Source organism: Eurosta solidaginis, chromosome 2, assembly GCF_040869045.1.
Source record: "Eurosta solidaginis isolate ZX-2024a chromosome 2, ASM4086904v1, whole genome shotgun sequence".
In the NCBI taxonomy this organism is placed as follows: domain Eukaryota; kingdom Metazoa; phylum Arthropoda; class Insecta; order Diptera; family Tephritidae; genus Eurosta; species Eurosta solidaginis.
This window is the reverse complement of record NC_090320.1, coordinates 281,351,162-281,368,790: the sequence shown is the minus strand read 5'-3', so window position 1 is coordinate 281,368,790 and position 17,629 is coordinate 281,351,162. Positions and strand designations below refer to the sequence as shown.

The following is a 17,629-nucleotide window of genomic DNA, read 5'->3' as shown; positions in this document are numbered from 1 at the left end:
CAGAAAAAACTGTATTTTACTCAAATGGCATTCCCAGGAGTAGTGATAAGTATCAATGGGACTCGCATAATTATTTCACCTATTTTGGCTGCATCCGAACTGCGGCCAGCCTCGTCCAACTAAGGTCAAAAAGTTATTCAATGTAATTCGTTTAAACTTTGTTTTTTCTAGAAATGTGTACAAAATTGTTGATTATTGTTTGATTAAAAAAGGTTTAACTACCGGCTTTAAATGTTTTGCTTTTTTTTTGGTAACGTTTTATAAGCCCGTGCACCATCTAACTCTTATCAAAGGTGGTATCAAAAGACGGGTTTCCATCTCCGTTTTTAGGATTCGAGAGCGGAAATTAAAAATTTTATTTCTTTTGAAAGATATTTACAAAGACCCACAAAATGGCCCGAGAGGGTACGAAATATGTGGCCCGTTCCACAGTTTTTTTTTGCACAGAACATCTTTTTGCATTGGCGGCCTTTGGCCGCGATTCGTAAAAATAACTCTGGTTGAGTCCAACACCTTTCTGCATAGCTGTGTACAAAAAATCTGGCAAAATACAACAACCACATGAAATTAGATTTTATTAGAAATAAAATTTTTAATTTTTGTGGTAATTCTTTACGACAGCATGACACTGCTAATACGTGTCCAAAAATATCGAGAGAGGTATTAAACGATGCGTCTTGGCATCAGTATTAATAATCCGAAGGCGGAAAATAAAAATTTTAACTCCTTCAAAAGATATTAAACAAAAACCGAAAAAAGACAACAACATTACAACACCCACATGAAAATCGCCAACTTCAACTACAAATATCTCCGGACAAGAGATAAAATGTTTCTTTTCCGCCTTCGGATTATTGTTCTCGAGATTAATACGCGTCTCGATATTTTTGGACGCGTATTAGCAGTGCCATGCTGTCGCAAAGAATTACAATTTTTGTTTTCGGATTCTTAAATCGGAGGTCGAAACGTGTCTTTTGATATCAACTTTGAACATCTTTGTTAAAAATTAAGTGGTGAACCGTCTTCTAAAACGTAACATTTTTTCAAAACAACTGCAAAATTGCATGAGACAACTGCTAGTAAGCAGTTGTAAGATTTTGACGTCTTTGACAACTACACCAACACAAGGTTGTCAACGGCAATGCCACAAAAAGTTGTAAGACTAGACAACTCAACCGAAATTTTTTTTGACAGGTTGAGTTGTAATCTGTAATACCAAATTGCGAAATTTCAACTCAACCAGAGTTGAGTTGTAAACGGTAATAGGGGCATAAGGCTCGACTCCTCGTTCTTATTAGGCTGCCTTATATTTGTTTTTGTTAAAAAGTAATCTTCGCCTTCTCGAGCACGACTCCCTGTGCTCATCAGACATCTTTATGTTTTTTCATTCTCTGCGACGTCGCATACCCTACTACTTTTTATTTACTTTTGTCAAAAATTTCCCTCAACCCTTTCCCCTTCCGGTCACCAACAAACTTCTTTGTATATGAGTTTGTCAGAACTTCTAAAACGAGTCCTCTGGTTCGACTCTCGGTATAAGACTTCTAAACATTTTTGATTAAAAAAAACCGTCATCGACAACCGGCCCTTATCACACTTCCTTATATTTTATTTTATCAAAAATGCATCACAGAATCCCGGTTCTTATCAGACTTATCTATATTTGATCGAAAGTTCTGGTTCGATTCCTGGTCCTAGTGAAATTTTATATATTTTTCTTTGATAAAAAGTCTCTCATCGATCTCCAAGTTGGAGTCTATGTTGTCGTAAGGCTGCTTTTTATTTGCTTCTAGCAAAGGATTTTATTCCTCAGGTTCACCTCCCGGGCATCTTCAGACCTCCTCACGGACCCGTCGTTTTCTTCTCGCAGCCCTTACGTTCGACTTCAGTTCCTCTTTAGACCCATCATGCCATCAAACATATCTTTATTTACTTATATTGAAAATTCGTTAGATATAGCGTCTCTGAGGTTTTTGCTGAGAAAAGCCATTTTCATGAAGAGAGTGGGCACAAATCGAACTTCTACGCAGCCATCAATGTCAAAAATTTAGCCGAACAATATGCAGTGAAAATGTATTATTCATTTTCGGGACTACAGTGTCTCACAACTGTAATTAAAAATTTACGTCAATTTACTGCTACCCAGGTTTTCTATTGAGCGCTTGGCGTCAATAACACCGCGTTACACACATTCTGTCCTATGAACCAAATATACTTTTTCGGAAAGGGGAATTTTTTTTTTTTTGTATAAAGTATGAAGCTCGTAGTGTCCGTCTGTCCGCCTGTCCGGATACAACGAGCTTTATATTACATATACATAAAAAAAAAATTCTGACGTGTACATGAAAATCGCCGATACACGTGTATTTTTATTTTTTCTCCCCTTTCCGAAAACGTGTATTTGGTTCATAGGACATAACTAAAGCTCGTTTTTGTAAAGCAGTGTAATAGACCGAAGAAAATATCTAAGCTCCCTACAGTCATCATTAAACTGAACAAGAACTTTCATCTTTATATTGGGTTATATGAAAAATACCACAGGCAGGACGTCCTTCAGACGTTTGCTTAGATAGGCCGCTACAGGGATAGAATAATCTTCTACTCATCTGTCGTCGTAAAAATATGTAACTTTAAAACATGGCACAACGCCGAAAACGGTTTGTCTCGAAACCAAATTTTACAAGAGATGACGGAAAATCGTTCCAATATACATCATTTATCCACCCTGTCGGAAAATAAACAAAACAAAATAAATTAAATCATTATTCATTTTCCTGGCTCTTATGTTTCGAAAATGTAATCGAAACCGGTAGTGAATTGAGTACAACTCAAACATATTACTGAGCTCTTGGCGTCAATGGTATACTCAAACATCTGAGACTCCTTACAGCTTCTTTATATTTCCTTATATCACATAGTCTGAGACGTTTACTGAGACAGGCCGGTTTGCATTGTACTCGTGTAAGCAGCTGGGATAAATCAGTCTTATACTCAGCCGTCGATGTCAAATATTTGAGCCTAAGGGTATGCAGTATTTGTTCTCCGGCTCTACTTTTTCTCTAAAACTGTAAACTATATGCACGATGTTCTAAAATTACTATTAGTCACGACTAAACTGAGCTTTGTGGTCCATGCTAGTCCAGAACCATCTGTCTGACCGCTTTACAGCCAGTGCTTTGCTTCCAGCCAGCACATACCATAAGCGTCAGTCTTATGTCACTGTCTCCAAATTAAATTTCTTATAATTCACAGATTCTAAAACTGAAGTCAGGGTTCTTTAATATTCATGTGACAGAAGCAAGTTACATTGAATTGACCGCAGAGCTTCCAATATGAAACCTAAGTCGCATTAGTACGGCCTGGTGATGCACATGAAGGCATATTTATTATCATATTACATATGAAGTTAAACTTCTTATAGGCCGACCGATGAAGTTCATAGATAGGGAGTCAAATTTTAGAAATGCTCTGTCATGTGACGGAAGTCGTGAGTGACGGAAACATCTTCAGAATTATAGTTTAAATTTTTTAATGTTTTATTTTTTATTTAATTTATTTCGATTATCACAATTTGTTAAAATTTTAATTTTACTAGTTTTGTTCAAATATTTTTTAAAATTTTTTTTTTTAATTCAAATAATTTTTAAACTTTTTTTTACACTTATTATTAGTAATTAACTTTGGTTGGTAATTTCCCGTCTACTTTAAATTTAAGTATATAACATTGTTCACAATTTTTTACTATATTTTTATGTTTAGTTTAATTAAAGACCCTTTTGTCACCTAATTAACTTCATTGATATACATTACAGGCAATCCAAAAAGTTTGCTACCAATGCCTGTGGAAGATTCATCAATGCGTCGTTCCTGCTCGCTAAGTGATTTACATATGGGTAATATTGGCAATGTGGGTAAATGTAAGTAACTGGAATACTATTTTGTTTTTAATTCTCAATAATTTGATTATTACTATTATTATCTGTACATCATTATATTTGCACTATTATTCCAGCTGGCAAATCAAATGCCAATCAATTCAAAAATCCCGGCGTCGCATATCGCAATAGTACCTCGACACGATCTGCACAGAAACGAAACAGTTTGCAGATTAAGAGTTCGGGTGGCTTAGGCGCATCGACCTCATCAATTGGTGTACTTAATCAAGGGGTAAGATTTATGATAGAACTTTTAACCAAATCCATGAAAAATTCAATCAGTTTTTAATAGCAATTTCACATAGAAACTCAATTAAATGATTAGAATATTTATTCAAATACATTTTTTTTTCTCCTTTCGCCACACTGCAATTTGCTCAATTAATCAGTAGCTTCCAAGTGCTGTTTTTTATAAATATTTGTTGAAATAGAAATCAATTTAACGCTAATGAGATAGATGTTTGTAAAAAATTTAGCTCATTAAGGGTTTTATTGTAAAAAACTTGTCTAATCACTCAATTAGCTGTTGGTGATCAATTAGATATTAGGGAAGAACTGCTCTTCCAATTTGTGATGTGTTGCTTTTTTGTTTGTCCTCCAAATTGTCCAGCTTCTTTTATGCCTAATGCGATCGGATTTTGCTAAGACACTGCCGGGAAGCAGCCTAATTTTATAATCAATTTTCTAAAGTAAAGTTGATTTTGGGAACTTCGGTTAGGCAGACCAGCACATTTTCTCTTCAGCACGGCAGCAGGAAATTCGGATACACCAAGCAAAAACAGTTTCACGTCTTCGAAAAAATATTCGTTAAAGCATTAAAGAAGCTACGCAAATTTCTAGCCGAGAATGATAGATAAATAAGGAACGGTTATAGAGCTAATGCAAATTTAATTATCTTTAGAAGCCGATAAAGAGATGTATTTAATTTAATTCGTGAACTAGATTTTCTTGTTTTGAGAGTTAGGGCCAATTGTGTTTCTGAACGATACCTCTCCCCAATGATTATTGAGTTGCTTCAGAATCTAGAAGGGTGCTAGTCTTCTATTCGTCCTCTAATCAATATTTATTTTCCATGCAGTAGTCGTTTTATATTTATTTTTACCAAAATTTCGTGCTATCCTCATTAGACTTTCTCTTATTTACTCATATCAAAAAATTCGCCATCATTTATTGGCGCTAACCGCTCGTCCGACCGCTGCCTAATAAATCACGCCAGTTATCACTGTTTCGCGATAACGGGCGTCAATTGGCAGAATAAGGGGAGTCCCTCTACCTATGATTTCAAATACGGTTGCCGGTAGGAACACTTTTCTTCTTTAATTTGTATACCCAGCTGTACACTGCCTAACTTTGTTTAAATAACGGTTGGTTGTACAGGTATAAAGAAATCGAGATAGATATAGACATCCATATATCAATATCATCAGTATCGAAAAAAAAAATTGATCAAGCCATGTCCGTCCGCCCGTACGTTCGTCTATCTGTCCGTTAACGTGATAACTTGAGCAAATATTAAGATATGTTCACCAAATTCGGTATACGGGCTTAATAGATTGGTATTGAAAGTGATTGAAATCGGACGATAACCACGCCTACTTTTTCGATATCGAAAATTTAGAAAAATTGAAAAATGAGTTAATCCAAAAACGAATACCACTAAGCTGGTGAAATTTGGTAGGTGGATTGTTTTATGACGCAACACATCAAAATTTTGGAATATGGGCGTGGCACCACCCACATTTAGAAGAAGAAAATTTGGAAGTTTAACAAACCGTAAATCAAAGTCGTTACATTGAAATTTGGCAGAGACACGATCCTTGCCAAATTATATAGGCTGAGTGAAGATAATCAAAATCGGTTAAAGACCACACCCACAACAGCGTTTCAAGTGCACGCTGGTTATGTAATGTTCGGTTTCACCCGAACTTAGAGTTCCTCACTTGTTATGACATGACCTAGCCAGTCAAGCTTTTACAAATATTGGTTAATGTATTAGTGTTGAAGCGAGAAATTTGGGCAGAACGTGGTGTACAGTAATCTTATTTTCCCGTAATAGGGGTAATGAGTGACGCTTCTCGAGGCCTAATTACAGTTCGGGCTTCGGCCATTTTGCCAATAATTTTGAAGCAAGGAATGGCTCAACAATGCATTTAATGACATAGAAGGTCATGTGAGCGGGTTCATAGTGATTGCGAGATAACTTTTACTTGCCAATAGCCGCACGATAGCAATACGGAAGCCGTGGCCTTATTCTGTCATTTATATTAAGCATGCATGACCCATTGCTACCAAGTTTGGTGCCAGTACTAATAATACTTCAACAATTCAGAGTGATCTAAATTCAGCGAGCTTCTAGGGCCTTGTGAAAAGAAATAGCTATATTTTACTACGGTTGATAACTAGTTGCCATGATTTGGGCTACATTGTCACCATACCCATGTAACCTTGTTAAATTCTTTGTAGAACTTTGGGGCATTCTTTGTTTATGAAACGTTGAAGAGAAAGAATAATGTCACACTTGAATAAATTTTATTTTTTTATTTTTTTTCATTCCATCGCTTCATAGAAAAGAATTCCCCGCTGCCCTTAAAATATGCATGCATAGTTTGATGCTGACGGGCGCTCAAGAGGAATCCTCTCCCTGTAAAACATTTTCCCGTCTTTGGAATAAAACCAATTAAAATTTTAAAACCAAGAAAACTTATTACGGATACTTATTTCATATATTTTTTTCTTATTTACAGAGCGATTCCGAGAATGAGGATAACAATCGCGGCCGAAGTAGTGGCAGCAATAGTCAAAATCGAACAAACGGTCCCACTGGTAAGCTTGATTGTTTAAGTAATTATTTAGAACAAATATTAGTCACATTTTTATATTGCAGCTGCCAATCGTCAGTATGTCAATAAGAATTCCAATACAAATAACAATCGACGAAAGGGTATGCAACCAAATTTCAGTAATGGTGAGTATAAAAAAATTTTTTTACTTCGAGTTCTTAGTTCTTGTTTTGAATTAAAAGTAACATTCAATATAAAGATCTAATACTATGATAACACCAATAGTTCTAGGGTTCCTATTAATCAAAACGAGCCTGACCCGTGCGCATCTCGCGCAACCAATATACAAATCTCTTATCAAATATCAACAGAAATCAGCTGTACTATTAACAGATTGCGCTGCCATCTAGCGTATAATAGCAACTACCATCAATCAATTAAAACTCACAACTGCCGTTAATGCAGTGCAAATATTCACAGTAGTGCCATAGTGCAAATAGATTTCTTTGTGTGCTCACAATCGTTTATTTTTAACAAATTATTTTAATAAAATATAGCTAAACAAAAGCACTACGACCAAAATTGTTCAAAGCTCGCTAATAGCCCGAATCTCCATCTTTACAACCAATACTTTATTTATAGATTTGGATTCCAAATAAGAGCGAAAAATTGAGCCGTACATAAAAACAACAGTTAGAAATATTATATATTATATTTAAATTTTCTTTTATCACTACCAGCCGCCCCCCTACAAGATGATTCTAGCTCTGAAGAGACACCCGGTAGCTCAACGAATTCTAAACCCATAGTGCCACCACGCCCGCGTAATTTAACATTCGATCATAAAAGTAAAGTCCTTAATAGTCCGCATGTTATGAAACAACGTGGAGCGTTTGAAGCGCCCGAATTTGGCGCGCTAGAGAGCAGTGATCGTGAGTTCATACATGTTTTTGTTTTTTTTTTTTTTGTTTAATTTTTATATAGCAATTAATTTTTATAACTTTGTTCTTTCACAGCCAAATCACAAGTACATAATGTTATAAATAATTTATATACAACAACACAAACGGTCATGCAATTGCATGCTAATTTAAAGAATTGTGAAGATTCACTAATGTTAAAGGAATTGGAGAATGCTGTGATTATGACACAAAATATGTTGACAAATATTACACAAAATAAGTGAGTTATATGGTTATTTGATTGTTTATCTTAAATGTGATTAAAATGATTTTTGAATTTTCCAGAAATGACAAAACCAATTCACAACTTAATCACACCTACACGACAACTGAGCAAGCGAATCTTGACAATGGCGATTACCTAATGATGGTCAATAATTGCGCTGATCTTTTGAGTAATTTTCGTATGAAGCACAAACTTGACGACTGTGAGAAAAACTCCTAGTGCATTGGAAATGATGTCGGCAGCAGCTGCAACAAAATTAGCAGCGAAACAGAATTTAACACATAATTTAAGTCAAATAGAAGTAAAAAATTAAAATTATAAAAAAACTTAACAATTGCAACTATGTAAACTAACTGGGTAGAGGATTAGATGAAAATGAAAAGCCAATCAATGATAAACATTTTATCTAAATGTGTCAACTCCATTTTGGAGATTTACTAATTAAATATAAATTTAAATTAATTAAAACTAGAATTATGTCATTAGAATATGTAAGTGAAGCAAACAAAAATGCAGCGTATTTTATTTTAAAAAATGTAAACAATTATCAAATATATAAAACGACAGTTAGGCATGTCATTGTAACTAGAGAAAACAATAATAAAAGAAAAAACAAAGTAATACAAAGCCCATAATTTATAAGCATATTTTAATGCACAAGTTGAGTGTTTGCATAAGAAAAAAAAGCTTAAAAAAGCTGAAGATGAATGAAAGTGAGCATAATATTCATATACACACATATAAGTAACTGTGAATATGTATGTATGCGCGTGTTTGAGTGTACTCGATGTTGTGAAAAAAACTAACCAACTAAATTTAATTTAAGTTAGCTACTTTTAATAAGGCCTTATTTTACAAAACTACACACACTTGCTCCCAACAAGTCGCAATTTGTTTTGCGCTTGTTTTGCATATAATACTAATTTTTTTTTTGTAATTTGTTTGTTAAGTTTGCAGCAAGTCTATATAAATGTATCTATGTTATAGGTTTTTTTTAAGTACTTAGTATTAAGTGCGCTACTAATTAGTTAAATTTAAATTTTTAATTGGTTTTTGTATGTATTATAGATTGTATGTATGTTTGTACGTTTGTTCCGATATACCGGTTAATGTGAAAGTAATTTTCGTAAAAAAAACAGCTCAACGGCTAATTACAGTCAAATGGTTTGAGAGCTGAGTGACAACCAATTTTTTAATGGTTGTTGAATAGTAACCTATACTAGAAATACACACACATACACTAGATTAGACTAGGTCGAAAAAAAGTTGCAAAAAACCAAACCTAAATTTGGAGTTTATGTTAAAAGGGTACTCCGGAATTATTTTTTTTTTGTCATATGTTGTATCCTCGCCATAGTTGGTTTGATTGTAACTTGGTTATTTAACTTTTCTTTAAATATTGTTGTTGTTGTTGGTGTTGTTGTATTACCAATAAAAACATTCCCCGAAGGTTTTGAGGAGTGTTATCGATGTCCTTTGCGGAATATAGCTCCGGTAGGTTCCGGTGACAAGCACCATCAAGGTACTAACCGGATCATCTCGGCAACGATTATTATGGCCACATTAAACCTTTTAGACCATCGCGCCCCCACCTCCTAGTTCCATGAGGACCTTAGGGTCGCCAGATCATCGCCTGCTAAATATGTGCATTATAAATTCATATTTGTAACAGGACTCCCCTCCCCTCCCCTCTGAAACTATAAAGGTTTGTATTGCGCTTATCAACCCCTTGAAACCTTAATATCCTTGTGAGCTCTGAAGTCGTGATTAAATTGTGTCTACTTTATGAGTTGCAGCCCTTAAAGTCTCCTCTTCTCGATTTACTAAATTTTAAAACGACAATATCGCACACGTAGAGCAAAACATCCATCAACTTCTAACTTTAGCTCTAAATTTAGGTGCGTTTATTTTCAAGTTTTGATTTCGACCCATTCTAATATACACATACACACTTGATTGTATACACACACAAAACACAATTTAAGTGCGATTAATGTATTTTTTTTTCTTAATTGCCTTAATTCATAGTTGTATGCTAAGTTTAGGGAAATGTATGTTCTTATTGGCTTTAACAGAGGGAAGTAATTGAACGTTTGCTTTGGTAATGTTTGGCTTACAATTGGAAATAGGAAAGTGAAAAGATTAGGTAAGATATTTTTGTTTGTGAAATTTCTAAGATTTGCCAAATTTTAAAGGCACTTAAAGCCAACATAGGGTGGAGAGAAGAAATAGTATAACATTGGACTGAAATTTTTTCATAAAATTTTGTATGTAAAACAGGTGTTTATAATGATTTTCGATCATGTGCCTAGAGCTTAGGACAGGGATACGATATCTAACCCGGAATAATGGTTTTAACCATCGGCATATCAAAACCTAGCCGAAGGAATATGTAGGGCGACAGAATTTGCAACTGTCATAGCGCAAAACATATTCAAGGTTGTAATTACAGGCGGAGTGGAATTGGTATGGCTTAGTATAGATATAGCTGTTAAAGTAGATACCTGACGCTAACAAAATGGCTCTATTTGTAGGTAACGAAGCTACTTTTTTCATCCTGTGGAAAATATTTTGTAAAAGGGACACACAAACTCACGAGGGAGAGGAGAAGAAACAACAGGATGGCATCTTTTTAGAAATGAAAACGCCTTTAAGGTTGCTTCCCCTCAGCAAACAAAGAAGCATGCTGGCTCTTTGTGGTACCATTAATATATGCTACAACCCCTTAGCCTATAAATTAGTCGGAAACTGAGACATTCCGTCCGTTTGGTAAATTAAACAAACACTGCATGTAGAATAATAAACATTCGATGAAGTAGTTTTTAAGACAGAAGTATAGAGTATACTAATACACCAATCAGTGAACCTACGGGATTAAGTTTGGCTATGATTTGGAAACATTTCTTATTAGTGCAGGGCAAAGTTAACACGCACTCCTCAAATATGATTTCCAGTGACTATCGGGTCTGTTTAGTTGGTTTCCTGACGACAGCGTGATTCCCAGATACACCGCTCTCACGTGGAATACATCACTATAGTTGTGTAATGGCCTTGCTAGTACGATGCGTCTGTACTCAATTGCTACCTTCGATGATTTTTTTGAGTTAATTGACGCGGATAAAGATATCTAATTGGTAGCCATGAAGGATGCACCCTTTATTATTTTTTCTAAGGCTTAAATACGCTACAATAGCTTGACAGCCATATGCTTAAAGATACTTAGTTATTTTTAGTTGAATACTCTTAATGTGTTTCGTACGAAAAACAGAAGAACTTAATAATTCCTTACCGGCCGATCTGTATAACTGATTCAATAGTAAATATTTCGCTACATTAAATGCGGCGTACATTCGATTTTTCGCGTTGTTGTTGTTGTAGCGATAACGATACGGCTCGAAGGTTTTGGAGAGTGTTATCGATATAGATCCTGTACGTTTCGGTAACAATCGCCATTTAGGTACTAGACCGACCATATCGGTAACGATTTAGTGTGACCACATGGAACCTTCTAGACCATACTGCCCTCCCACCCCATATTCATGAGGAACTTGGGGTTGCCAGAGCTCCGGTACTAAGGAAAAAGTATTTGCCATGGATAAGTGAGGTTGACAATTGGGTTGTAGAAGCTATAAATTGCGCTAGCAACCCCTTGAAAGGATTGCGCTAGACAACCCGTTGAATCAGTTCGGTAGTTTAGTCGCCTCTTACGATCTTACCTGTATTATATTCTAGGCCCCCTAATCCGCTGGGGAAGATTTTTTGCGTCTTCTGAGCTGGATACTGGGCGTCCGAGGAGGGACACAACATTTTACTGCTATTGTATAATCATAAGAATTCAATAACTAAAATACCTAGAAGATATTTGGCAAAACAAAGAATTACATTAGGTCGCAAACGAAATGCAAGAGTTTTTCGCTTTAAATGTTTTTTTTTAAGTGTGGGATATGTAGTTCGAATTTGAATTATATATCTATGGCTTCACTGGGTGCCCAACAAGACAACCATTTTTTATTAAAATCGTATATGAAAATGAAGTAAGTCCTATATTAGCGTTGTTTCGGAGTCATCAAAGAGTTCAATGATGTGCGATATACGATTTCTACACATTGCATATTCAAGGTCATTTCCCCCACTTCAGCAGGTTTTTGTGTCGAAAGCCCTCAATAATTTTATTCAAATTTGCCAAAAAATCGACGTAAAAATTATCTTCCGATACATTTATTAGCAGTATATTATAAAGCAAAAAAAGAGTAATTCCTCTGCCAAAATTAACAAAAAAAAAAAACGAATTTTTTTTAAACATTTAAATACGCCATTGCAAAGGGTTTCCATTTACATATGTATATCTTACCAATTTATAACTAAAAACTAAACATTCGCCAAAAACACAAAGTTCTTAAAAACTCTAGTGTATTGATGATTAAATTTATAATTTATGTATATCTAAAAACCTTCAATAATTAAAAAAAATATGATCATTAGACTTAAAAAAAATCTAATTTTTACTCCAATTAAATTATAATTGAGAAAAAACGCTAAAAATATCAAACACCATTTGATTAGTCTAGAACTAAATTAGATTTTAATATTTACTTTAAAATTACTACTTAAATTAATACAAACAAAAGAACCAAGCGTTGTACTTTAGATCAACAATAAATATGAAAATTTAACTTTAAACAATACACACAAACCTATCCCAACTATACACACATTTATACACACACGTACATCTGAATACATACATTCATATTAAGATACATTTATACACCGCTAACGATTTATTTAAATTAATCAATTAACACTATGTGAGAACTAACAAAACAAAACAAAACCAGACTATGTTGTATTGTAATCCGACTTCAACAAAAAGACATACATACATAACTAAATGGATAACTAAACAATAAAAAAATTACTTTAAAATATAGAAACAATAAAAATGAATTCTTTTTGAAAAAAAAAATGGTGAAGCTAATTTGCATCTTGAATTTATTAGCTACATAATGCTTTTTGCGCGCTGATCATTATTGCAAATTTTCAAATTTAATCTTAGACAATCGAAGTAGAGCAAAAATAATACGGATTTCACACAGAGGGTTGATGAAATAATTAGTATCGTTTTCTACATTAAAGTCCTTATTGAACTCAATATTCCATACAAAATACAAATTTTTAATTATCTGATTATTGCTTTATTGAATGCCTAATGGAGTCCAAAATCTACACCATTTCCAGTTGTATTTTAGAAAGGGTGAAATGGATTTTAGAAAGCGTCAATTGGATGTTAGAATTGTCAGTTGGATTTTCGAAACCGTCAATTGGATTCATGAAAACGTAAATTGGATTTTAGGTGGTGGTCATGGGTGAACTTTGAACGAAACTCATCCAAACCAAGAGGTGGTAATAGGCCGAAATTGTTAACAAATTACCAGGTAGATGTAATGTTGGGGTGGCTTGAAGAGAATTGCAGCTTGACGTTAAAACAAATCGGTGAGCGTATTCAAAGCGTTTTTGGCATATCCTCTCCCGGTCTACAGTGGGCAATAAAGAGAAACGTGCTAGCTACGTCGTGGAACTTAATAACAATATAAGAGATGGCAAACAAGTAGTTTTGATCGACGAGACCAATTTTAATTTATTTTGTAGGCATATTAAGGGGCGGCGCAGCGTAATTTTCTATGTGGATGCCATTGCCAGAGAAGACATGAGGGTTGGTGAATAAATGTTTTGGTATTTTTCGTATATATATACGTATATCCACATTTTAAATACAAATTTCAACTGCTTTTCCATGTTCATTATCGTCTTTTGTTATTAACATTTATGTTACGCTGTTATAAATATTAATTTATTTACATATGTTGAAAAAAAAAATTCGAAATAAATAGGGTGTGAAATAATAAAAATTTACTATTTCTAAAATCGAATTGACGTTTTCTAAAATCCAAATTGCGTTTTCTAAAATCCAATTGACGCTTTCTATGTTTCAATTAACTACTCTAAAATTCAATTGACGCTTGACGAAAATCCAACTGCCAATTCTAAAATCCAATTGACGCTTTCCAAAGTCCAACTTAACAATTTTCAGTTTTCTAAAATCCAATTGACGCATTCTAAAATCCAACTGACAATTCTGAAATCCAATTGACGCTTTCTAAAATCCAACTGATTATTCTAAAATCAAACTTACGCTTTCTAAAATTTGTATTAAGGTTCCACTACCTCTATGAAACGATAAGGACTTTGATTTTAGGTTAGGATAGGTTAAGAGGGCGTGCGTGGGTATTACCCATACTTCCACTCGGAGACATTTTTGTCCTTTGTGAGTGCCCTCAGTAATTGCAGGGTGGCGGCACGTTCGTTTAACCCCATTACCTCCTAGTGGTCCTCAACGAATCACTTGCTTTGCCTGATGAACCCAAGAAGAAGCGAGACGTCCACCTTCTCACCCCTGTCAGGCTGTCGAAGAACCGTTTTTAATATTTACATATTTTATTTTTTTTTTCATATTTGGCTGTATAGCCGTCATGACGAGCCAATTTGTACATAAGTGGTCGTGTGTGGTTTGAACGTTTATTTTTATCGAGATAAGACTATCTACTACATCATAGTTTTTTGCTCACTCATATGTCTTCGTGATCAACAAAAAGGTTTCATCGGACCAAGTCGTGACTTTCAGACCCATTACGGGATCATTCCATATACTTTCGGAGAATTACGAGTCTGCTTTCTTTATCATTAAGTAATTGGTATTTTTCTGTAACTTGATTCGATTGGAAAAACGATTCGAAAGCTATCAAAATACTTAAATTTTTCAAATCGGAAAGAATTTCTTGCGAATCGTGCTACATAAAAAGGCCGAGTAAGTTAATTAATCAAGTGATATTCAGTCGCAAGCTTGATTCAAACCGTTTAACTTAAAACGAGAGTATTCACCACAGCAGCCGCCCAGACATGCTATTTTGTATAAGTGTGGTATCTTAGGCATTGATATCAAAATAACAATCAGCCGCAGTCACCCTGTAATAGAATTCACCAACTTTTAACAATGCGATAAGTCGAGATTTTAACTTTTGCTTATTCACTAACTCAGTTTTAACATGGCTAACGAGGTGTGCATTATTATTGGTTAAATGGAAGAATAATGGAATTTCAGCTTATGTCGTTGACAATCTTAATTATCTTCTATAATTTAGCGACAATAGCTAATCAAAGTTTAACGAATACCGATATAAAGTGGTTACTGAATACCAAAGTCGCTATAGTTATCGATTCTCAAATATACATATATGGGGTATTCCATCCCATTTCGACCAATTTTGAACCCGACCCCTTTAGAATTGGCTGAAAGTTTTTCTTCTTTTTCTAGCTTACGAAAGACGTTTTTCAGAATTTTTTTCAAATTTTTTCATCTAACTCAAAAAAAGTTATGAATCTAAAAAAAAACACCGTTTTTGTTTTCAAAATGCTATAACTTTTTCAAAAATTGACTGTTTAGGATCTTTTTTTTTTAATTTGTTTTTAAATGTACTTTTCGGAAAAAATACAAAATAATTTTTAAAGTTTTTTTTTCAATTAAATAAAAAAAAAAATCATTCACGCATTGTAATGAAACGCGATTTCAGTTGGTTTATAATGATGTCCGATACTCGATAAAATATGTTCACTTTGAACAAACTTTCCGGATCTTGGAGACCCTCATCTTCGCAAAGCTCATCGAAATGGCGTTTTACCTTCCTCTGACGAGTTTTAAAAAATGCAGTGGTGATTGACCATTTTCCTACTAAAACACGCGCTCTCATTTTTAAATTTTCAAATTCATTCGATACCTTTTCAATTCCTCTAGACATATGTATTTCAAACGTTTTAAGGCATTTGAAAGATCGGTGGCTTTAGACTGTAGTGCTTTAGACGCTGCATCGATAATAAGTAGGATCTTGCAATGGAAAACCAATAACGTAACAAAATTGTTGTTTTCGATCTTCGTTTTGAGTGAAATAGCTTTATTTCTTTCATCTGTTTTGCAATTTAACAGAATGTATTCGTTAGCGCATTTTGGACTTCAACAAATCGAGCTTTTAAAGCAAAAACGACATCCTAAGGTCCTGCCCATCTAGAAGGGTTTAATGTTTTTAATGTTATTGAAGTTGAAGACTCGCTTTCTTTATTAGATATAAAACTTGATAAAATATTCGATCTCTTTATAGTCTTTTACATATCAATAACCTCTCTCACGTGTAACGTGTACATTTCTAAAAATGAATCAACATCTTTTGTTTTAACTTGAAACTGTATTATAGTCTTTAGTTCTCTCACTTTGGATCTTAAGCAGAACTTATAAAAATATACTTTTCAAATAAATTAAAATACTCAGGTACAATGTAATAATATATTTTCGCGGTCTCTTGGATCGGGGGCCTGTGGCATTATGTCCTTCCCCCCTAGTGTCACGCCACTGTACCAGCCGAATAGTAGCCGACAGGAAGAATGCCCAGAGAATGGAAGAAGGGTTTGTTTTTTGCTCGAGGTTATTAAATTAAAGTGCCATGAATTGCCCATATGCGTTTCAAATCTGATTTCCTTTTAAATATGTATACACGAAATCAGGCTATATGAGCAGCCAGTTGCGCACACATTTAAAATACGTAAACAATATCAGTCGTCTACAAATTTGTTTGAAAAACACTGTTTAGCAAATCATTTAAGTGATCGGACAGCGATTGATCAGATGATCGAGGCTGTTTACTATTGCGTACGTTTTTTTTTTTTTCTTCAAACATTGTATGAATTCACATTTTATGCCCCTATTACCGTTTACAACTCAACTCTGATTCCGTTGAAATTTTGCAATTTCGTGTTACAGATTACAACTCAAGCTGTCAAAAAAAAAATGTCGGTTGAAGTTGTCTAGTTTTACAACGTTTTGTGGCATTACCGTTACCACTTTGTGTTGGTGTAGTTGTCAAAGACGTCAAAGTCTGACAACTGATTACTAGCAGTTGTCTCATACAATTTTGCAGTTGTTTGGAAATAAAATAATTTAAAAAAAAATTTAAGTTAAACGGTTTTATGGAAAACAATACTTAATAAAAAAAATGTTAAGCGCGATAACCTCCGAAGAGATCTAAGGCCCAACTCCTCTTCCAATTTGCGTCGTGCTCCTCTTGATTTTCCCTTCAAATTGGCCGGACGGGACCTACATGTTTTATGCCGACTCCGAACGGCATCTGCAAGGCAGATGAGTTTTCACTGAGAGCTTTTCATGGCAGAAATACACCCGGAGCGCTTTGCCAAACACTGCCGAGGGGCGACCCCGCTTAGAAAAATTTTCTTCTAATTGAAAAACGTTATTTCTAAAATTTTGATGTTGCTTTGCCCAGGGTGTGAACCCAGGGCATACGGTGTGGTAGGCGGAGCACGCTACCATCACACCACGGTGGCCGCCACCAATAATAATACTAAAAGCTAGAAAATAATTAGGTAGGTCATCACACTCCTCATCAATCTAGTGCGTTGATCAGACAAAGAAAGAACCCGCTAACAATATAATATTTTATCAAAAAAAAATCGCTAGGTGGCGCATGGATCGAGATAGTAAGAAATTAATTTTAATTTGGGAATTTTTTAATCCATTTTTAACTAACTTCCCGGTTACCTAGACATTTGTAACTTAGCACATAGTTCGAGACCCGGTGACAATACAATTTACAGACAACTAAATTC

General features: G+C 34.6%; 1 protein-coding gene across 16 annotated transcripts in view; it reads left to right on the top strand.

Annotated features, from left to right (window-relative positions):
* Wdr62 (WD repeat domain 62) overlaps positions 1-12,869 on the top strand; it is a 378,801-nt gene extending 365,932 nt beyond the window's left edge. For all 16 annotated transcript variants that reach the window (XM_067768221.1, XM_067768222.1, XM_067768217.1 and 13 more), the window contains 7 exons: positions 3,813-3,917; positions 4,013-4,167; positions 6,680-6,758; positions 6,820-6,900; positions 7,456-7,647; positions 7,732-7,897; positions 7,963-12,869. In XM_067768221.1, the coding sequence (XP_067624322.1) occupies positions 3,813-3,917; positions 4,013-4,167; positions 6,680-6,758; positions 6,820-6,900; positions 7,456-7,647; positions 7,732-7,897; positions 7,963-8,122 (938 nt within the window). In that variant the 3' untranslated portion in view covers positions 8,123-12,869. The remainder of the gene's footprint in view (positions 1-3,812; positions 3,918-4,012; positions 4,168-6,679; positions 6,759-6,819; positions 6,901-7,455; positions 7,648-7,731; positions 7,898-7,962) is intronic.
* The last annotated feature ends 4,760 nt before the right edge of the window (positions 12,870-17,629 follow it).